Below are 23,911 nucleotides of genomic sequence, written 5' to 3' on the forward strand. Positions count from 1 at the left end.
AGTGCCCAAAATACTCAGAAAATCTGTCAGCATCTATGAAGAGTGAAGCAGAATTAACGTTTCATGTCTGTACTTTTCTGATGAGGTCATTAGCCTGAAATATTAAGACCATAAGAAATAGGAGCAGAATTAGGCTATTCAGCCCATCAAGTCTGCTCTGCCATTTAAACATGGCTGATGTGTTTCTCATCCCCATTGTCCTGCCTTCTTCCCATAACCCTTGATCCCCCTATTAATCAAGAACCTATCTATTGTCTGTCTTAAAGACACTCAGCGATTTGGACTCCACAACCTACAGCGGCAAAGAGTTCCACAGATTCACCACCCTCTGGCTAAAGAAATTCCTCCTCATGTCAGTTTTAACGGATCGTCCCTTCCGTCTGAGGCTGTGCCCTCGGGTACTAGTTTTTCCAACTCCATGTCTGTCTCTGTCTGTCTCTCCACAGATGCTGTCAGACCTGCTGAGCATTTCCAGTGAGTTGAGTTTGCGGTTCATGATTTTAAGTTAATGGTCTTTTGTGGATATTTGAAATTAACTTTTTATGTCCTTGAATCCAAACGTAAATGCTTGTATTTTCCTCTTGCTTCCTCTATCTGTTGTGGAAATTGAGACTCCCAAATTCTTGTCCCTCACTTTCTTCCCTCCTCCCACTCTTTACCACATAAAATGTACTCCAAAGCTCGATCAGATACTACTCTTTGAAAGTACTCTGATTCACGTTCTTTTTCAATAATGAACCTATTATTTTTCAACGTTGCAACATCTGAACTGTTTCTTCCATGGCATCTATAACTGAAGTTAGAAAATGACCTGTGGGTCTTGCATTCATGGGTGCATGAAATTTTCATGTAGGTCGATGTTTTGTACTAGGAAATCAGTTTAGAAAAAATATATAGTGCTTGGGATATGTAATTCTCTTTGTAGCACAATTAATTATAAATGACTTTCCAATTGAGCTTGTGTTTGCAGAAAACATTTTAAAGCTGCACCAGTTCCATAATTGATAGAAGTGGTAATAGCTTCTGTTAAGAATTCAGTATGCATTTAATCTGAAAACTACAATTCTCTAATTCATAGGTCAAAAGGGTTTATTCCAAAATGTATTTTAGGATACTAGTGTGCAAAATAAAAATGAACCTCGGTACAGTGGAACTCCTTCAAATAAATGTTCACTGAAATTTGGGCAATGCAAATTGAGCTTCTCTGTAACCGAGGTGTCTAATTTGTATCAAAATTTGTTAACTTTGTAAATGGAGTTTCATTATAGCTGGGCTGTACTGCTGCAATTCATTAACCTGATGGGATTAGTGATAACTGATTTAAAAAATAACATTTGAACATTTATTGATTTTTGTCATCATGGAGCAGGCAATAGTACAGTATTTATTATTACAAAACTTTCCACAACTTTTTACAGTTTGTGGGAATATTGTTGGGAATGCCATGCCAGTGCATTCGTTATTAGCATTGTGAGGCTTAATGGCCTGGATTTTGTGTTCACCTGTGAGCAAAAGACAGTCACTGCTTATTGCACTTGTATTTTGCCACATGCTTTCTGTAAGCACTGTTTTGCACTGTAATGTGTGGTATTACCTGAAACATTATGGTGTCTCTACTGGGATTCAGGGACCTGTGTGTGCAAGGCAAGCAACAGCACACTTCCTCAACCAGTTGAATTGAAGAATCCTGACCAGATGTGCAAGGTCCAAGCCAGGAAGTGCAAGATAGGCAAGGTCCAAACCAGGAAATGCAAGGTCAATATTTAATTCAATGTGAAATATGTACAGAAAGCAAAATAGAGGGAAAGAAAGAGGGTATTAGGTGACATAAGAGACTGAACGGAAGTGGTTGTAATTCCCATTATTTTTAAGGATCTCAAACTCAGTTTAAAATCTCAAGGAATGTGACTCCACACTTCGAAAAGTAAAATTTTGCTGTCAAAGTGGTTGTTGGAAGTAATTAAGACTTGCATGTTAATTAAAATTTCACTTACACTGACAACTTGTATTTATATAGTATTTTAATGTTAATTAAACACCCTTGCATATTAGAGTCGATGACAAAAGCTTGGCTAAAGAAGTAGTTTTAATGGGTGTCCTAAAGAAGGAAGTCAAAGTGTTGAGGTGTAGGGGGGAACTCCAGAGTTCCGGTCCCAGGTAGCTGAAGGCACTGCCATCACAATACAATGTTGGCACATTAAAATTGAGGATACTAAAGAGGCCAGAATTAGAGAACTGCAGCTATTGTAGGACTGGAGAATATGCCATAAATGGGGAAGAGCAGGACCATAAAAAGAATTTTAAAACAAGGATTGGAATTTTTAAATTGAAACATTGCTCAATTGAGAGCTACTGTAGGTCAGTGAGCACAGACATTTAGATGAATGGTACTTGATGCAAGTTAGGCAGCATTTTGGATGTTGTCAAGTTTATGGGAGATAGGAAGTGGGAGGTGAGCCTCACAAATGTTGTAGTAAAGTCTAGAGGTAAAAGGTTTGGATGAGGGTTTTGGCAGCAGATAAGCTGAGGTAGGGGTGGGTTTGGCAATGTTCAAGAGATGGAAATAGTTGGTCTTGGTGATGGCATGGATATGTGTTTGGATGTTCATCTGTCAGATACGACACCAGGGTTGTGTTTGGGACAGGAAAGAGACTTTCCATCTGTCCATAAGCAGAAAATATGAGTTTTTTTAAAGTAGGTGGTGGTGTGTTTTCCTATCCCTCAGTTTTTGTGATCCAATTTATTAATAATGCACAGCAAACCTCAGTTAGAATTGACTCAGAAGGTTAGTTTATTTCACATTCTTGGGGAAGGAGTGTCTGCAACATCCCACTACTTACGAACACTCGCTTGCCACACCTCCCTCAGAATTCTTTCATTTAGACATTGGAGTTTAGCTGGCTGAAGACTGGAAGTGTAGTATTCACTTTTATGTTGGTGCTGACCACAAGATGAAGTAGATATGGATCGGCATGTTTTGAGGTACAGGCTGTGGTTCTGATAGAAAGGACCTGCTTCTTGGTGGCTTACCAGTTGGTTGTCAAAACAAAACTGGCTAGTTCTCAAAAGCGTATAGAGATTTCAAAGTGGTCAAGAATCATGTGATTTTCTTTCTCCACAATGACTTCAAAAGGGATGTTTATCCAGTGTCTGAAGTTGGATTTGGTTTCAGGAGTGATGATGTCCAGTTATTAGTTGTTGAATGAGTTGCCATCTACATTGAAGATCTGGTGTTTGGAAAGTCATTGTCTAGGCAGATCCACTTACTCCACTAGCAAGGTGAGCTTACTGCAAATTACATCCCTGTAGTTCCCTTTGAAATGGGTGTGGACTGTCCCAGGTTTGGTATGAGTCTGTTAGCAGCTTTCTAGGTATAACAAGGTTAAATGTGTAAGCATCCTGGTCATTGTGATTATAAGGGATCCATACAATGAGGTGTGAGATTCCAGAAGCTGAGAAAATAATGATTTTGTTCATGAAACTCCAGGCCATGGTTCTCAGTCGAAGGACCAAACCTGTGTTCAGGTGATTTGTAGCAGCCATCTTTTGGGACAGAAGGAAATCCATTTAAAAATAGTAATAAGGATGACATTTTGTGCATACAGTATTGTATTTTCTTTTCATTTCATGGGAACCCAACAGTTGCAAAACAGCCTGGGTCAGCCAGAGGCAATTAAAGTCAGTGACTAGGGAACAGTATTTGTGGCAGGAACCAGAGACAATGGCTTTGTTCTTCCCAATGCTGAGTTGGAGGATATTTTCTGCTCATCCAGTCCATTAAAAAAATATTATTTAATGGATGAGGGTGTTACAGGCTAGGCCAGCAATTAAATGCCCATCCTTGATTGCCCATGAGAAGGTTGTGTTGCTTTGTCGTCTTGAACTGCTGCAGTCCATGTGGTGTATGTCTGGATGCCTGACATTCTGCTTGCCAGTCGAAAGGCATTAGAGGTGAATGTGTGGTCAACACACAAGAGGCTGTGGGTAGGTCATGCAAAGAGGCTTTCTATCTTTATTAGTCACAGGATGCTATTTGTAACTTTCATTAGTGGGCTTTAAATATGGTAATCTGGGAAAATGGACATGGATTTCGAGGTGACAGCACATTAAAGGACTTTGGAGAGGAAAAGGAGGTTGGAGATGAGATGGTAGTTTGTCAGGTCAGAAGGATGAAGATTGTTTTTTGAGGAGAACGAATAGTGACAAGAAATTTGAAGGATTTGGGGTGACGCCTGAAGAACGAGAATAATTGACTGTATAATTAATATGGAAATCAGCAAGGCAAGGTGGGTGGTCAGCAGGTTAGTGAGAATAGGATCAGGAAGTGAGAATAGAGACAGGAGAGCAGGAGGTGAGTTACGTGAACAAAATGAGCTATGAGGCATAAGGGGAGATGGAGGGGGTGAACGAGAGAAAGGTACAAATTCAGGGCTTGAGCGGGGAAACCTTGGCGTACATTTATCTCCGAAGTGCCAGAGGCAGCCACCTTAGTCCCAGTCTTCTCGGCAAAATGAGCTTCTTACACTTGTTGGCGATGAAGATGAGAAGAAACGTTTCCACTTAGTTGAGGGGTCAATAACCAGGGGGCATAGATTTAAGTTGATAGACAGGAGGTTTAGAGATGATATGAGGAAAAACCTTTTCACCCAGAGGGTGGTAGAGGTGGGAACCCTCCACATTTAGATAAGCACTTGCACCGTCATGGCATACAAGGCAACGGACCAAGTGCTGGAAAATGGAATTGGGAAAATAGGTGTTTGATGGCTGACACAGATGCAATGGGATGAACGGCCTCTTTTTGTACTGTAAAACTCCATGACTCTGAGTTTAAGACTCTTTATGCAGTAGAGGTAAACTGGGGTGGGGGGCGGATTTGGTGGCGCTTACCGTTGTATTCCAGGATGATTCTTTGAACCCCAGCCAGTTCTGGTGGTGAAAGGCTAAGCCAGCTGTCCACCATATCTGTTCAAGTTTGCACCCCTTGGATTTAAGGGAATGGAGATGAGGATCATACCAGGGGAACAACCAGGTAAGAGAGGAAAAGGTTTTAATGGGGATAGGGGCAGTGAAGATCAACGTGAATGGTTAAATGCTAACTATCTTTCTGGCATGCTTAGTGAGTAATTAGTTAGTATGTACCACGTATTTACACCATTGCATATTGGCGAATGCTGAGTCTCTTGATGAGATTGCAATGTAGGGAAGCCTGGCAAAAAATGGCAAATTGGACTGCAACTTCCTGATTTTAGCATTGCATTAAGCATGTGTGGATGCTAACAATTGCAGTCCAACGTCTGCATAAATAAACGAATGCGCTGCTCGCCTCACTATTCTTACTGTGAAATTTGGATCATTAGATTTGTATGTGGCTGTTGCTATGCCTCGAGTGAGAAGTAGAAACATGACCCTTTTACATGACTTGGTGGGTTTAACCCTTCTGTAGATACAGCTGTTGTTCTTTCAAAACCTTTTGGTGCCTTTTAGGCTCGGAGCACTTTCACTTCCTGATTAAACTGTCTCAAAATCAAGATCATTGCCTGGGAATTGAACAAAACTACCACCCTTTCCCCGACCAGGAAGGCATCAGGAACAGTTGTACATGGTGGCTGAAGTATGGGCTGAGTGTGCGTGCGCAACTATTCCTGACAGATTTCCAATTGGCTTCAAGAGTTCATGCTAATGACATGCTTACCAAAGTCAGAAAATTTATGTGAGCTGGTCCTGTTGTGTACAGAATATACGCTGACATTTCAGTGCAGCACAGAGTGTGGCATTGTTAGAGATGCCACCTTTCAGATGAAATGTTAAACCAGGGTCTCGCCTGTCTGAGTGTAAAAGATCCTGTGGTATGATTCAAAGAAGGGATACTTTTCCTGGTGCCCTGGCCAAAATTCATCCCTGATGTCTTCAGGCAATTCACAGAGACGTGATTGGCAGCAAGAATTAACCGCTGACACATCAAGTTTGTTATTTGTAAGACCATACTATCTCCAGTTTGGCTGCCCTGTTTACGTGTTTTTTGGGATCTCCTGAGAACACGAAGATTATTCAGATCCAAATTACTTTTACACTTGTATTTGAACAGTTTATGAATTTGTTGAGTCTGTACAAATTTTCAAAACTTAAGAATTCAGTGCAGATTCCAGGTATTGTATGTGGAATGACTTAAAAAAGGATATAGATGTGAGCCTTTGAGGCAATTTTGTATTCTGTTTTGTATTAGCTTCCTAATATGGGTTGTTAGCGTCCTAAAATGAAAACTAATTGACAATTTCCAACAAACTGTACAATATTTTATATTATAGTATGATGAGAATGTCCAGCTTCACTAAAATGTTTAAGCAAAGCAGCTGCATGTGGATTAATCCTTTAAATGAAAATGACTGGGTAATGTCATGGTTAAGTTTCTGACCATGTGTATATATCTTCATAATTAATAATTTGAAATTGTTATGTTACATCAAAAATTGTTACCATCAAAATTAATATTTACTGTTAGAAACAATCCATGACTAAGATAATTCATGACAATTTGGGAGTGTAAAATCCTGGTGTTGACACGCGTACTCAGTAAACATCACCAAAATCTTCAGAAATGAAATTTTCTATGAATGTGCACTATGTATAGATACTGGTCAGACACCCCTGATGTTAAAAAAAAAGAATTTGGGGGGATATGCGAAGGCCACTTTTGACAAATCCCTTTTAAAATAAATATTTTAATTCAAATTTTCAATATTTTAGCATTTTTACAAAGAATAAACACAAACTCAACACCCCCCCGCCCCATCCCTTGACGCAACCAGATCCCCAAAGTGGAAGATAAACAAACCCCTTCTTTTGTGCAATCCCTCGTCTGCCCCTCTGCGAGCAAATTTCACCGTCTCCAAGTATAGGAACTCCATTTGATCCCCGCCACGCTGAGGCACAGGGAGAAGTAGCTGACCTCCACCGCAAGAGGACCCGTCGGCGAGCGATCAACGAGGCGAAGGCAAGGGCAGTACGGCGGCACAGTGGTTAGCACTACAGTCTCACGGTGCCAAGGTCCCAGGTTCAATCCTGGCTCTGGGTCACTGTCCGTGTGGAGTTTGCACATTCTCCCCGTGTTTGTATGGGTTTCGTTTCCACAACTCAAAGATGTGCAGGGTAGGTGGATTGACCACGCTAAATTACCCCTTAATTGGAAAAAATGAATTGGGTACTCTAAATTTATTTTTTTTTAAACGAGGCGAAGGTTAAGACATCTGCCCCTGCACCCGTCTGCAACTCCGACAAGTCTGAGACAAATCCCTTTTCATGTACCAGCTCCTTTGTCCACCACTTCGCCCATCCAGTTTTCTTGAAGCCCTTTTCCTGCCTACTTTAAGAGCTTTCTCTGATAACCTCTTTAAAATATGTTATTCCTTTTTAGTGAAAACATTGCCGTAGTTGTGATTTGCTACTTTTTAAACTGGGGTCCCCTGGTGTTTGAACCGTTTTACCATTCGGCTTACAAATTGGATTATTTGTATGGACCAATTTACCAATTTCTCTCATAATCGTGAAAACCACAATAACATTGGTTTCCAGTCAGGCTTCAACAGAAATTGAGCCCAATATCCTTAACCTTTGCCTATAACGTATTCCTAATATCTGGAGCAGCTATTGTTCATCTCTATACTCTCAAAAAATAGTAGGGTTTCCCATGTGGGATGTGACCTCCAATGGGGTCACATTCCGTGATTTTGGGATGGAGAGCTCCGAGGCAGCAGCGGCTGCTATGGAACTCGGATTGATTTCTAATAGCGGCAAAACCCCTTTAAATCTTTACTTTATTTTTCTGTAGTGACCGTGGCCTATTACTCTGAGTCCTTATTTCTGCTGCCATAAATGCCTGTGTACGGGTAAGTGTTTTTTTTAGACATCCTGCCTGTTTATCAACTCCCCAATGCTGAACTCCTATTTTTTCCTTCCACCTCTCTCAGCAGCTAAAGATACCCCTCCCCCCACCCAGTTGAAGAACTGAAGCTTCCCCACTCCACTGAAGAGCTGAAGCTTCCCATCTTCTGCCCCACCCACCCGAAAGCTATCATACCTACAACTATTCATTCAGGGGATCACACAGAATCTGAGGCATTAAAATGGGGTCACGCCGGAAAAGGTTTGGGAAGCATACTAGAATAATACCTTCCCTATGATGCACATGTTTGGACTGTGGGATGAAACTGGAGCACCTGCAGACATGGGTCGAATGTGCACACTTCACACGGTCATCCAAGGTCGCAATGGAACCCGGGTCCTTGGCACTGCGAGGCAGCAGTGTTAACCACTGTGTCACCTTGCCGCCTCTAGGTTTACTTTCCTAGGTTTGGGGGGAAGGCAACTTCCCTAGGTTTGCACCCTCCCTTCACTGATGAAATTGTTTTGCCTGTATTTAACCGCAATTAAACATTCGTCATTACAATAGTTTTTTAAAATATAGAAAATAGATTGCTCAATTATGTTAACAGACATACAGTGCAAATCTAGGGAAGTTGTAATGTTACATTTTTCTTTATCATAAACTCTTGTTGAGCGTACTGTGCCGTAATTCCTTTCAACACCTATTATTAGCTCCATGCTACTTATTTAACAATTATCCACATTGAATTGCATCTACTGCCCATTGATCAAGATAACCTAAAAGATTACAATGTATAAAAGATCTACGCCAGATTTGATATTTTAAAGCATTGGCTAATGGGCTATGCCAAATAAATATTTTTGTCATTTGTTCCCATTGTTTGGTCATGTATAGCATAGAACGATTTAGGATACTAGTTTTAATGAATAATATACCCTTAAATCAGTTTTTGATTTTATTTTCCAGGTACTTTTAAGTTTTATACCTCATTCATGAGTTGCCTTTGCTTTAGCAGCCATGGATGACAAGGCTTCAGTTGGAAAAGTTAGTATTTCTTCAGACTCGGTGTCTACTCTAAACAGTGAGGATTTTGTCCTGGTTTCCCGCCATGGTGATGACATGCCATCTACCAATAATGGTAGTGATGATGAGAAAACAGGACTCAAGGTAAGAAGGTACTAGTGTTTCAACTTTAAAACCTTGAGGATATGCACTGGGAAGCAGTGTGCTCATACACAAGAGAAAGATCGTGTTACACACGATCGAAGGTCAAAGTGTGTTATGTTTTCCACTGTTCCTCATGTATTCTACTTTATACCACAGAGGGAAAAATACTATAATCAAAGTTGCTTTAGTATATAAATTCTTAGATGAGACTAGTAAACAAAAGTTCTTGAAGATTTTAATTAAATTTTAGGTAATTTATCCAATGAAAAAAATGAACGGTGCTTTAAACTAACTTTACAAATGTCAGTCGCTAGTGAAAGAGTAGCGCAGTTTCAAATCCAGAGCTTTTTATAGAGTGCAGGGTCACGTAGGTGGCTTGGAAAAGTTTTGATGGAGATATTCTAGTGTGTGGAAGATATGCTATGTGGAAGAAGCAGAATATTTCCTTGCTTGAGGTGTAGAATAAAAATATACTTGAACGTTAGGACCCTTGGTTATCAAATCTCTTGCAGTTTTAAAGGTTAAGAGAGGAATTAAGCGCAAGTTGAGTGCTTTCCTGCTTTACACCTTCTAATGGATAAAACAAAGCATTAGCTATATTTTCAAAGCACTATGAATAGTACCAGTTACAATAGGTGTGTATTGAATTAACTATTTTCAATAGTCATTAATGCTAGGCTAATAATGACAGGTCCATTTTCATCAAAATCCATTTTCATCAAAAGCAGTGAAAGCAGATAAATATACAACAACTTGCATTATAGTGCTCGTGGTATAAATGTATAAGAATCCTATGACTTCACTCCCTACCTCGTACCTCTGTCCCTCCCCCGCCCCGAAAGAAAGTAAATATTGTTCACCTTCTAGAACCTGGAACATGTTTTAAAAGTCATTATTCAGTTGCACTGGATGTACAGGAATGCAATGGACATTCTAAACCGGATCTTTTTATTCAGCAACTCGTTTTTATTTAAAAATGAGTCAAATCCATTCTAATACAGTGATTGAAACTTCTAGATCGTAACTGCTTTTTGTCTGCAGTAGCTGGTAATTATCAAGTTTTTTACAGTTTAATATATTTTTAATGCGAGTTGATAGGTTGAGTTAAGGATGATCAGTTATCAAATTGTGAAAGATGTTTTATATATCATGCGCTTTCTGTACATTGACTATTTTGCTACCATATTGGTGCTTGTACAGAGTACTGTGATTTGACTTGTAGTTGGTTGGGTTCATATAGTGTTAACTCACATAATCTACAGTTAATACTTGTGTCAAGAATGCTGTACTAATATTGCACCAAGTTCAAGCATCTTAGGCCTGTGTGGTTAGGGGGGTAAATTTAATGATTGCAATATGCATTTAATCTTGTGTCATTAGGAATGATATATTTTTGTAGCTGGAAGATGCAGCTTGAATTTGGCATCTCCCCTCCATTTCATTCATGTTTTGTTTCAAGCTTTACTTGGCAGTAACTACTTAACTTTCGTATTTCAACCTTTTGAATGTTGGTATCTCAGATAACCCTGAACTTTCTGGATCAGTCTTCCTTGGGTGGGGAAAAAAAAATCAGCCTGCGTTCCACAATTTTAAAACAGACCCAAAACCGAGAGGTGCTTGCAAAGGTTATCAAGTGTTCTCAAAGGGCTAAGTGCATGTCAAAGAAAGCTGTGTTTTTAAAAAATTTACTCGCCACTCCTTTTAATATCTTAGGTGTCCGCTGTTGCTTTACTCTTTGCTTGGAGTTAAGTGATCTAACAAAAACATTTCAAGTTCCCCATGAATTGAAACCAATAACCTTGCTTTTGAGAGGTAGTGTGTGCCACGTGACCAACAATTAACTCAACCAGATATATAATTGCTTCAGAATCGACATAAGCATTGTACACCCTTCTGTTTGTCCTGAAATTTCACAATATTGGATCAACATACAAGGCTACATATCTGAGTCATGACTATTTACAATCAAGATAAGACACATCAAAACAACAGTGCAATAACTTAATGTAGTCTTAACTAAAAAGCTATGCTCAGTAAAAGTAATCAGGAATCTGTTGGTTTGTTGAAAACACCCAACTGGTTCATTATTATCTTTTCAGGGAAAGAAATCTGATGTTCTTATATGGTTGGGCTGCTATGTGATTCAAGGGACTCAGCGGTGTGTTTGATTCTTAACTGTCCTCCAAAGTGGCCAAGCAAGCCGCTCAGCCGTATCAATGCACTGCAACATTGCTGCAGCACCTTCCCCATACAGACTGCAGTGGCTCAAGAAGAAGGCACACCTCTGACATCACAGCAACCAGGATGGGCAATAAATCCAGCAACACCAAAACAAGCTGAGAAGAATTTAAAAGCATGCCAAGTTTTCATTCATTAGTTTGTTTTTAAACAACATCAGAGTTAGGGCATACCAGCGATGCCCACATCCCATGAAAGAATAAAAAAACCTCAAAACCAGCTCTGTTCGGCGGGACATGCCAGATACCAAGCTTCTGAAGCAACTGCTCTACTCGGAACTCGATTGCATGAGGAGACCCGGGTGACAGTGGAAAGGCTTTACAGATGTCCTCACAGCATCCCCGACGCGGTCAAATATACCAATTTGACTCATGGGAGACCCTGACTTGTAACTGACAAGTATGGAAAAGGCTCAGTTTGGAAGGCATGGAACGCAACGAGACTTTGGGAATGTGCAGAGGCAAAGTCGAGCCATCAGAGGGAGTGCACAAATCTCCAAACAACCTATTTGCCAAACTCCTAGCGCTATTTGTGCAGCATGTGGCAGAGTCTGCGAATTGCGCACTGGATTTCACAGCCATTTCAGAAACCGCAGTGAAAGGAAGTCAACCTCTGGCCTGAGGGACTGCCAAATAAGAAGATAAAATCCAGTATGATGGTTGTTTCTTAGTACAACTTTTTATGACTGGTGCTTGGAAGTGCAGCTTGCGTACCTTAATTTTCTGAATGTTAATTTATTATAAATCTTAGTGTTAAATATCAGTGTGTTTTGGTTGGGGGAGTTGAGATTAATGACTTGCATAGAAAAATGCAGCCCTTCTGCTTGTTGATCTAAGACTGCTTTCTCTTTGGTTCTGTTGGTCCTGTTTTTCCAGTTCCTTTGTTTTGTTTAACTGTTGTAGCTATTGCAAATTTATTAAATGCGTGTTATAAATTTGAGATCAAAAAATATTTCAATGAGTACGTTTTCAGTTCATCTGAACTAGTTTAGTGAAAGGAAATACAAATGAACACGGGATAGCAACTTTAAGCAAGTTACAAGCTAGGATGTGGCGAGTTTTAGTTTCTTACTTTGACTAAATAATAAGATAAATTGACGAAGTAATTAATTACCCAAGTATAGTGTGTGGTGTATAGTGATTTATGATTGGGAAGTAATCCAGGTGAGACAGTGACACTAATGACGCATCTTTCCATTACACATCTTTATTGACACATGGTACATTATAGGGCACATTAATGCTACACGTTTTATTAACGTATGAAATAACTACCGTCAGTAGGGGCAGAAGAAAGTGGTTTTGACATTGAAGTATTCATTGTGGCACATCAGTTTGTTGGGCATCATATCAACATATCTGTTATGTAGACACTGAGTGAAAAGTACTTGATCTATTTTGGGATTGAGTTATAATGAACACAGGGTTGATAACAAGTCATTTTAGAAAAAATGTTCTATGAATTAAAAGCCTAATAAATTGTGAACTGGGTGCTCCATGTTTCTTCCCACAGTTCAAAGATGAGCAGGTTAGGTGGATTGGCCATGCTAAATTGCCCCTTAGTGTCCAAAAGGTTAGGTGGGGATAGGATAGAGGCGTAGGCTCACTTAGGGGTCCTCTTTCCAAGGGCTGGTGCAGATTCAGTGGGCCGAATGGCCTCCTGCACTGTAAATTCTATGATTCTATGGAAGAATTGCGTTGACATTGGTTCTTACGTTAACCTTAAAAATTCAAAATGTCTGGTTTGATATTATGAGGAATACTTTGAAATAGTTTGTCATTGCTAGTTTACAAATTCCTGCAGATTATAACATACCTTTGGTCTTGTTTGCGCATAGGGAATCGCCTTGTTGCTGATTTTATGGGGAAACTTTTACTAAGGAGAGGTTAAATTTTAGGGAAATGATCTTTCAAAAATTATGCAAACAAGTTCAGGACCTGTTTTATACTAAAGTGCCATGCATTCGTCATTGAAATTTTAAGCAAACACACAAGGTGGTGCATTGTGCAACCGTGACTTCGTCACACCCATCCATAATTGCATCTTTGCTGATGGGTGTGTTGCTTGTCTTGTAGTGCACAATGGGCTATTTTAATTTGATTTATTTCTGTGGTGTAAATTCTACAAAAACAGAAAATGGCTATTTCAGGGCAGCTGGCCTGTGCTGTGTTTTTAAACTACGCATGAATCTCTATTTCATCTAACATTATATCAGTGTATCCTTCTATACTTTTCTCCTTGTGCTAACCTAGCTGCCCCTTAACTGGATATCTGCCTCATTCAATTTAAGGAGCATAAATCATGGGCTGAATGGCCTTGTCTTATTCCATCAAGATTACTCTTTCCATAGACCATGCAGAATCCGCTGCATCAAGGATACTATGCTCACTATTAACAAGAGACATTGCACGAGCTGTAGGCCCTCAAAGATAATCAAATTTACAGAATATTAAGGTATACTTCAGAATAGCTATTCTACTGATGCTCTAGCGATAAACCTTTCTTTATCTTGCGTTTTCCCATTAAAGTTGTGCACTTTTAATCTTAAAATTTAATATAATAATCACTGGGTTTCAAAGCCAGATTTTTGGCTTTGACATCTAGGGCTCGCTGGTTGTGAAATGAATCGGAAGCTGATTTGGCATCCTTCTGATTTGCCGACCACTTCTGGGATGTCCAATCCAAATTTAGAGGGAAGGCATAATAAGTCTGTCCATAACATCCAAATTTGATGGGGGCAGGGAGGGGGGTGTTGGTCCGTAGGCAAACCAACAATTAGTTTTACAAAAAAAAACATTTAAGCCTACCTGTAGACATATTAACTCAAAAGTCATGTACCCTTTCCTTAATGATCCAAATGGCAGTCATTGGTAGATTGGTGTCCTGACTTGTTAATGAGAGTAGGCGACAATAGGAAAACCTTCACCTACTAATCCAAATGCAAAAAAATCTATTCTATCATTAAATACCTTAGTTTATTTTAAAAATATAAGCTATCAGTCAAGGAGAAGGTGGTGTCACTCTATGAAAGTGATACAAACTGATCAGAAGGCAATCTGAGCGACCCATGGATCAAAATCTAACTTTCAACTCGGGATTTTTCATTTAAGTAAAAAGATGATGAACACAATAAGGAGGTAAATCTGCTTGCCATGCCACCTACAGACATCATGATGTAACATAACAGTGTAACTATTGCCACATTAACAAGTGATTCTCATAAAAAATGTTTATTTGGGACGGTTCAGTGGAATATGTACTGTTGTTGATTTAGTCAAATTGTACTGGCTCCACTGTGACTACCAAAATTATGGAGACTAAAACTCTGCCACTGTCAAGGGCCTATCTTTGCAGCAGTGATGGTGGTATGGGGGTGGGGAGAGTAATCCTGCTGCACGAATGATATGCTCCAATTCCGCAAAAGCTTAAAAATGCTAGGCGCCGCTATTCTCTTTATTCTAGTTTATTAATCTGTTTGGATGAATATTAAATACAACTGCTGCTCTGGATACAACTTACTGCCTCGATAAACTTGCTCGTACTTTTCCCCTGTCTTGTTTCGGGCCTGATCATTTTATTTCTGGACAATTGAAGTTTCCTTTACCACCATATCATTTCCTGCAGTTTCTCCTACTTTCTGAAATAGCTCTTTATCTCCCTGTACAGCTTATGTTGCTGGTTCTTAATTGTTGTCAAATATTTGGTGTACTTTGCTATGTAAGTTGTGCAGATTCCACAGCACTAGAAGTGTTTGACTGCATGCGATTGCGTGAATGGGTTTGTATAAATTCTCAAATTTTGTATTTGCTTTATGTGCACACTTAGCTGCTTGTTTATCTACATGCAAACCACCCTCCCAAGATTTATTGCACCTTCGTTTTGGCTGCTCTCATTATTTCTCATGGATCGTCTTTGTGAACTCTCTTGTCTCTTTTTTTTGGTCTGTTGCGAAACACTATAAAGATGTAAATGAAGATGGCGTAAACAATGAGCTACTGTATTACTCGAAAGAAAGTTACAACTGACCGTAAATAAAGTGCTTTGCTGGATTAAAATATGAAATTTAATTGGTCTGTGTATCTTAACTAATGGAAACGTGCACTTCTCTTTGAGATGCTGTTAAGTAAAAACGTGATTAATAAACTTCATCTACATTGTGTGTGCTCACAGATAGTTGGAAATGGCAGTGAACAGCAACTACAAAAGGAACTAGAGGATGTATTAATGGATTCATCAATGGAGAGTCATAAAGTTGTCAGGGAGCCTTTGGAAGCAATGCCAGCTTCTGCTACAAGCGAGGAGTCACTGACGGAGGATATTTCCTTAACCCCATCACCTGTTTATTCAGGATTAATGGTGGTGTCCCAGAAACCAGACATGAGTCTACCAATTAAACCAACACAAGCAGGTAAGTGAAATTGTAAAGCTACTGACAATCAGCTATTCTAATGGGTCGCAGAAACCAACAATGTTTTGTAATTGTTGAGAGGAAAATGCAATTTTCCTTGGTGCTTAGTCACTGTATTTAAGCATAAAGTGATGGATACCTTAAGCTTTCCTTTCTCTCATGTTTGTTATTGTTGGGAATTTTAGAGATTGTGTTCTGAGATCAAATGCCATTATTAGTGTTAGTTAATTGTGTTGGACTAGCCAGTTGCAGCAGTTATTTTTGTTATTTTCTCTGATTTTTCTTTTAAACCTATGGTTTTGTTTAATTGCACTGCTGCATTTTCAGATGTAACACCAGCATTTACCAATTGAGATCGCATGGCATTGCCCGTGGTGAATCCACTGATATATCCTATCACTCTTGTGGGGCAGATGTCCTGTTGGATTTGTTGATTGTTGTCGTTGTCCTCCACTGCATTGTCCAATGGTAACAGCATTCTGTGCCTGTGATTCTCCCAAATCGCCTCATAATCCCAAATGACAATACCGCTGTAACTTTCAACATTTCAAAAATCTTTGAATGAATAAATTAAAGCTGTGATCCAGAATAAAGAATAATTTTGAATGAGTTACTAAATCTGAATCTTCAAATTGGAGTAAAATATGAAAATGATTAATGAAATGTTGCACTGATAAATTATCAGTTCTTTAATGTAATTAAAATGTTTTAAAGATTAATTTCAATGTAAATTTGAATAGGCAAATATGAATCAAATGTTGCACATTAAGTGCATTTTTAAAATTGGGGATTAAAGGTGATTATAGAAAGTATTGATGAATGGGAAATTTAAAATAAATATTAAAGATCACATAAATGGCAAGTACAAAAAGACCAGAAAGAGTTCAAAAATGCTCAAAGCAGGCGGGAAGTCAGGAGTTATATCTATGCCCAGTTTGGACAGTTAAAGTTGGAGAATGAAGTATAAAGAGAGATCTATTGAACTGATGTGGCAGAAGTAAAAAGAAACACATATGGATTGGATGCGATGATTATCAATGGATCATGGAGCTTTGATGTACATAATAATAAGATGTGATTGTTTGATCTTGGGGGCATGGTGTGGGTTGGTGAGAGACAATGGCTTCAGCAACACGTTTTGGCTATGTGCCAAAACAGAAATAAAAGCTCTGAGCGGAAAGGACAGACGTTGGGTGTGGAAAACACTATTGGAAAGTTGGAAAGAGGCCAAATAATAGAAAAACAGATGATATAAAAATACACTGGAGCAAGTGTTAAAATTAGAGTGGAATGCTCTGGAAGTCCAAGATCAAAATGTTTTCTAGATTGTTTCTAGATTATTTCACTGAGAATTCTTGATAATGTTTTTTTAAAAGATATTTGTCATAGAGATGGAGCTACTAGTATGACTGTCTGTTACTTTTAATTTTGGGGAAATCCTCTTGAGGTGCCACTTACAGATATTATCATAACGGTGATGATGCACAGTAATGTATCTCTGGTTGATGCAGCGTGTTAGCGTAGTGGATGGTGCGTAGTGGTCAGTGTAGGTCTCCAGTTGATGAGATCTGTCAAGTGTCTTAGCATAGTGAATGGCGCGTAATGGTCAGACTTTTGTTACATCTTCCAGCAGTGTCACTATTTTCTAGCAGAAAGAGCCGAGTGCGTGAGCCTCTTCTACCAACACTCTTCAAGCCTTATGTGGTGTCACTCTGTGGTGACGTATGTAAACTGGTACCTTGTAGACTCTGGCTAATCTGCAGGGAATTGGAACTGACCTGTGGGAGGTTCAATCATCATGAGTGGAACTGGCCAGGGAACAGACCAGTGGCATGCAGAAGTTTCTGCTTTGGTGTCCATGAAACAGACCCCCAGCCATGGAGAAATAGTCCCACTGCCTCGTGGGCGTCTCAGGAGAGAAGAAAGTTAAGGGTGTAAACCCTGACTGAAAATCTGGAGTAGGTCCCGTAGGCAATAACCTGTTATCTATAGGCAGCTTTCTGCCAACTTCTGCAGCAGAGTTGGTACCACGCAGTACTGGTTTTATTCTTTCCCTTTGGACCATTATAGCAATGCTAAGAGGGGGTGCCCTGATATTTGGGCAATTCCAAATCTCCATATCATTTGTCCAGGGCTGTGCCCTGGAGAGGGTACTTCAGCCTCACGGTGGCACAGGAAGAAGCATTTGCTTGTTTAAAAACTCTCGCTTGATTGGCATAGAGCACAAGCATCAAGAGTTACTTCCGATGGTGGGAGGGAGAAATCATGGTGTCTCATTGGATAACTACCGCCTGCTTTAAAATTTGCAGCCTCAGCCAGTTAGGGTTATGCAGTAAAATGCGTTCCACTCGTGATGATTGAACCTCCCACAGAAGTCTCAAAGATAATTCTTGTTAACTGGGCTAGCTTGTTGACCTTATGTGCATCTATGGTCTGATACTCGCCTCTATTCCAGATGTCAAGGATCAATTCTATTAGGCACTTGTGCTACCATCAGCAGAAGTCCCAATGCCCAAAGACTGTACCTTCTGGGGGACTTCAATGCAAGGGTGGGTACCAACCATACAGTTTGGCCAACATGTATAAGGCACTGAGAGAATCAGCAAGATGAATGAAAATGGACAGAGGTTGCTGAAGCTATGCCGCTACCATGAATTCTATGACAAATAAATGAAAATGAAAATCGCTTATTGTCACGAGTAGATTTCAATTAAGTTACTGTGAAAAGCCCCTAGTCGCCACATTCCGGTGCCTGTCCGGGGAGGCTGGTACGGGAATTGAACTGTGCTGTTGGTCTGCTTTAAAAGCCAGCGATTTAGCCCAGTGAGCTAAACCAGCCCCTATCTGACATCACGACATACTACACATGTCCGTGTCTACATCACTTGTAGTTATCACAGTGCTGACTGTGGCACTGACCTCACCCTGGTGTGTAGCAGGGTCAGACATCAGCCAAGGAAATTATACCACTCCAAGAACAAAGGTCATTCTCGGATCAATATTTGCCATATCACTGACCCAGAAAGGACTCTAGTTCCTAGGCATGCTCAGTCAGGCTCTTTAGGACAACTGCGTACAAGGCTAGAGTACAGTGTTAAAGTGGGATCATCTGCACAACACCACCCATAACAAATGCTGACTGGTTTGAGACCTACTGGATTGAAATGGAGCCAGTTACTGCAGTCAAGGGAAGAGCTTTCATGAACTATGAGTAAGCCCCCAGCAAACAAAATCTAGATACTCGGTTTCCAGAATAGAGTCTCCGTAAATTACTGCCAATCATTACTGGTTGAAACTCTGCAATAGCATACAATTTGCTTCTGAATCCAGGAATGTTAGAGGATGTATGAAGGAATCAAGAAAGCAACAGACCCAGTAGCAACCAAATCAGCCCTTGTCGACAAAGTCAGGGGTGGTTATCACTGAACCAGCAAGCAGATGGAAAGGTGGGTGGAGCAATACCTCGAACTCTATACATCAGAGAACATTATCACTGAAGAAACTCCCAGTTCCAGGCTTCTGACAACTGCAGCATCCCTGTAAATTGTGCTTCTCTGGAAAGAAATATTTGAGCTTTGAGAAATGAATGTTGCAAAAATAGTCGCCCTGTACAAGCGGCCACAGTGACTGCAACAATTGCAGAGACACCTCCTTGTTAAATATTGTGAGGAAGGTCTTGGCTCGCATTGCTCTTACCAGATTGTAGACCCTGGCAGCGGGGATCTACCCTGAGCCTGTAGATTCAGATCGACAGTTGACAGTTTTTCACGTTGGCAGTTACAGGAGAGGTGCTGCGAATCTAGCAGACCATTCTACCCTTCATTCATGGGTCTCACCCTGCCCTACAACCTTGTAGACAGAGACGGACTTTTCAAACTGTTATGGAAAATAGGCTGCCTGCGGACATAATTACCTCTTACCACGAGGGACAGTTTCATCAGTTACAATGGAACAGCAGCGGAGGCTTTCCAAGATCGGCAGCAGGGTAAAGCAGGGAGTTGCTGGCGTCAACACAATGGCATATATTTCTCTCTGCTGCCATTTTATCCTTTTGATGTCTCAAATGAAGCTATAAGGGTGTCTACCTGCATGGCAGAGCTGACGGCAAGCTGGCAAGACTGTGTGCATCAAGACCAAAGTGCACATTGTCCTAATTTGTGACTTGCTGTTTGGTGATTACACTGCACTGATATCCCATACTAAAGTTTACTTCCAACAGCTTATATAATTCGGATCTTCCAGGTCTGCAAGGAGTTTTGACTCAATAAGAGTCAGGAAGACCAAAGTTATGGGCCAGCATGTAGAGACTCTACCTTCTATCAACACTGACAACCTCACTCTGGAGATCATTGACAACTTTGCATACATAGAACATAGAACACTACAGCGCAGTACGGGCCCTTCGGCCCTCGATGTTGCGCCGACCAGTGAAACCATCTGAAGCCTGTCTGACCAACACTATTCCATTTTCATCCATATGTCTATCCAGTGACCACTTAAATGCCCTTAAAGTTGGCGAGTCTACTACTGTTGCAGGCAGGGCGTTCCACACCCCGACTACTCTCTTGAGTAAAGAAACTGCCTCTGATATCTGTCCTATATCTATCACCCCTCAATTTAAAGCTATGTCCCCTCGTGTTGGTCATCACCATCCGAGGAAAAAGACTCTCACTGTCCACCCTATCTAACCCTCTGACTATCTTATATGTCTCTATTAAGTCACCTCTCAGCCTTCTCCTCTCTAACGAAAACAACCTCAATTCCCTGAGCCTTTCCTCGTAAGACCTTCCCTCCATACCAGGCAACATCCTAGTAAATCTCCTCTGAACCCTTTCCAAAGCTTCCACATCCTTCCTATAATGTGGTGACCAGAACTGCACGCAGTACTCCAGGTGCGGCCGCACCAGAGTTATGTACAGCTGCAGCATGATCTTGTGGTCCGAAACTCAATCCCCCTGCTTATAAAGGCTAGCACACCATATGCCTTCTTAACAGCCCTATTAACCTGGGTGGCAACTTTCAGGGATTTATGTACCTGGATGCCGAGGTCTCTCTGTTCATCTACACTACCAAGAATCTTGCCATTAGCCCAGTACTCTGCATTCCTGTTACTCCTTCCAAAGTGAACCACCTCACACTTTTCCGCATTAAACTCCATCTGCCACCTCTCAGCCCAGCTCTGCAGCTTATCTATGTCCCTCTGTATCCTATAACATCCTTCAGCACTATCCACAACTCCACCGACCTTCGTGTCATCTGCAAATTTACTAACCCATCCTTCTACACCCTCTTCCAGGTCATTTATAAAAATGACAAACAGCAGTGGCCCCAAAACAGATCCTTGCGGTACACCACTAGTAACTGAACTCCAGGATGAACATTTGCCATCAACCACCACCCTCTGTCTTCTTTCAGCTAGCCAATTACTGATCCAAACCACTAAATCACCTTCAATTCCATACTTCCTTATTTTCTGCAATAGCCTACCGTGGGGAACCTTATCAAACGCCTTACTGAAATCCATATACACCACATCAACAGCTTTACCCTGATCCACCTGTTTGGTCACCTTCTCAAAAAACTCAATAAGGTTTGTGAGGCATGACCTACCCTTCACAAAACCGTGTTGACTATCGCTAATCAACTTGTTCTTTTCAAGATGATTATAAACCCTATCTCTTATAACCTTTTCCAACATTTTACCCACAACCGAAGTAAGGCTCACAGGTCTATAATTACCAGGGTTGTGTCTACTCCCCTTCTTGAACAAGGGGACAACATTTGCTATCCTCCAGTCTTCCGGCACTATTCCTGTCGACAAAGACGACATAAAGATCAAGGACAAAGGCTCTGCAATCTCCTCCTTGGCTTCCCAGAGAATCCTAGGATAAATCCCATCTGGCCCAGGGGACTTATCTATTTTGACATTTTCCAAAATTGCTAACACCTCCTCCTTTTGAACCTCAATTCCATCTAGCCTGGTCGACTGAACCTGAGTGTTCTCCTCGACAACATTGTCTTTCTCCAGTGTAAACACTGAAGAAAAATATCCATTTAACGCTTCCCCTATCTCCTCTGATTCCACACACAACTTTCCACTACTATCCTTGATTGGCCCTAATCTTACTCTAGTCATTCTTTTGTTCCTGATATACCTATAGAAAGCCTTAGGGTTTTCCTTGATCCTATCCGCCAACGACTTTTCGTGTCCTCTCCTCGCTCTTCTTAACTCTCCCTTTAGGTCCTTCCTGGTTAACTTGTAACTCTCAAGTGCCCTAACTGAGCCTTCATGTCTCATCCTAACATAAGCCTTCTTCTTCCTCTTGACAAGTGCTTCAACTTCCTTAGTAAACCACGGTTCCCTTGCTCGACAACTTCCTCCCTGCCTGACAGGTACATACTTATCAAGGACACGCAGTAGCTGTTCCTTGAAACCTTGGATCAACAATTACCAGCAATCTGTCCCTTGAAATCCATACGAGGATTGCCAAGGCCATAGCTGTTACGTCAAAGTTGAGACGTTGAGTGCGAACCAACAACAAAGTAACCAAAAATATAAAGTTCTGTGAGTTCCAGACTTTGTGTTCTCAGTAGCCTCCTTTTGTAGTAACGAGGCATGGAGAAGTTATGCCAGCCAAGAAAATAGACTAAAAAGTTTCCACCTCCGCTGCCTAAGATAAAGATCGGGCATCTCCTGGCAGGACAAAGTGTTGAATATGGAAGTGCACCAGTGTGAATCCCCTACATGTTTTCCATTTGGGGTCAGTGGCAACTCGATTGGATTGCCCTCGTCATTTGAGCTGAATGGATGCCTGCCACATCTTCAAAAATCTACTCTATAGCAGCTTGCTGTTGGCACGGGATCAACAAGCTTCCCATATCTATGCTACAAGAATGTCTACAAGCAAGGCTTCAAGTTGACCAGCATTGGAGTTGATGAATGGTAAGTCCTTGCTGTTAACCCCACTGCCAGGAGGCGAGCAGTGAGGAAGGGCATCGAAAAAGCAGAGGACAAAATAAATGGCCAGATGGCGGAAAAGAGAGCTGTCTGAAGGAAAAAATATCAGTCCACCGTAGGTCAACGTTCCTGATCTGTGCCAACTACGGAAGGGACTGCCACTCACAAATTGGCCTCTACAGCCACAACAGACATTGTTCAATACAGAAGTGTTGTACATCCTGGGTGCAGTCCATCATCTCCTGAGACCGCCAGATGCCTATCTGATGCTTAAAAGAGAAGACATGAACTGAAGACTGACATTTAGTCTCTGCTTATGATCTAAGGTCATTGAGATTGTATGTTATGCAGTGGAAGATCTTGGGTGGCACTACTTAAACACCGTGGCTAGAGATGATTCAATGAATTGGAAACAGTGAAAATCACCATGGTCCCATAATGACTCAGACAGCAGTCATCCTTTGACCCCATAATCAAGTGCCCATCCATCATTTGTTATCTTCACTAGAGAGAGAATTTGATGACTGTCATGGAGAGTATCATTGTTCATACAAATCAATCACCACTCCGGAAATGACTTTGCTCTTGATTTGCCCAGATTACTGATCGTGGGAACTCTGAGAAGATTGTCACTTTTTTCTTCTCATTGCTCTTCAGAAAAAATTGTGTCTCTTAATGGAAGATCTCCCCAGCATGCAGGTAGACTAATAAATTATTCTTGCCTCTTACATCTTTCCTGATTATCGAGATCTTTGACTGTAGCTTCATAATATTTCTTACAGAGAATGGAAGCACTTTGGCTCATCACCCAGGAATAGACTCTATTCCTATTCTATTCCTCGTCACAGCATGCACCTTTTTTTCTTAAACTGTTCTTGGCATTTACCTTGCTTTATCTTGCTTAGAAGCTTATTCCAAAAATAAGAAAAGAATTACTGATCCTAGCACTTTCCCCTTTGCAAGATTGAACATGCTTTCCCTAGTGTGTCCTATTGTAGTGTTCTGGATTTAAATTTTTTTTATACCATTTATGATCTTGCATACCTCTAAGACATTCTCAGTTGCATTTCATAGACTGAAATACACAAGTTTCTAGTCTGTCTTCATAGTGGGGTGGGGGGGGGGGGGGGTGCTTGATGCCAGGGGGCTAATTTTAACCAAACTCACAGGGTGGGAATTCCACAGGATTGGATGGAACACCTGTTTCATACCCCATTCAATATTGCTCTCCTTTGACTTCAATGGGAGTGTAAAACCA

At 40.7% G+C, this 23,911-nt stretch overlaps 1 protein-coding gene across 5 annotated transcripts in view; it reads left to right on the forward strand.

The window, feature by feature from the left end:
• The window catches only part of LOC119955671 (rab GTPase-activating protein 1), a 223,105-nt gene that overhangs the window by 31,317 nt on the left and 167,877 nt on the right, over window positions 1-23,911 (forward strand). For 3 of the 5 annotated variants that reach the window (XM_038782106.1, XM_038782110.1, XM_038782109.1), the window contains exons 2-3: window positions 8,849-9,049; window positions 15,458-15,695. In XM_038782106.1, the coding sequence (XP_038638034.1) occupies window positions 8,900-9,049; window positions 15,458-15,695 (388 nt within the window). In that variant the 5' untranslated portion in view covers window positions 8,849-8,899. Of the gene's footprint in view, window positions 1-7,852; window positions 7,884-8,848; window positions 9,050-9,961; window positions 10,097-15,457; window positions 15,696-23,911 lie in introns of those variants that run through there. The other 2 variants (XM_038782108.1, XM_038782111.1) reach the window with 2 other exon arrangements.

Source organism: Scyliorhinus canicula, chromosome 21, assembly GCF_902713615.1.
Source record: "Scyliorhinus canicula chromosome 21, sScyCan1.1, whole genome shotgun sequence".
In the NCBI taxonomy this organism is placed as follows: Eukaryota; Metazoa; Chordata; class Chondrichthyes; order Carcharhiniformes; family Scyliorhinidae; genus Scyliorhinus; species Scyliorhinus canicula.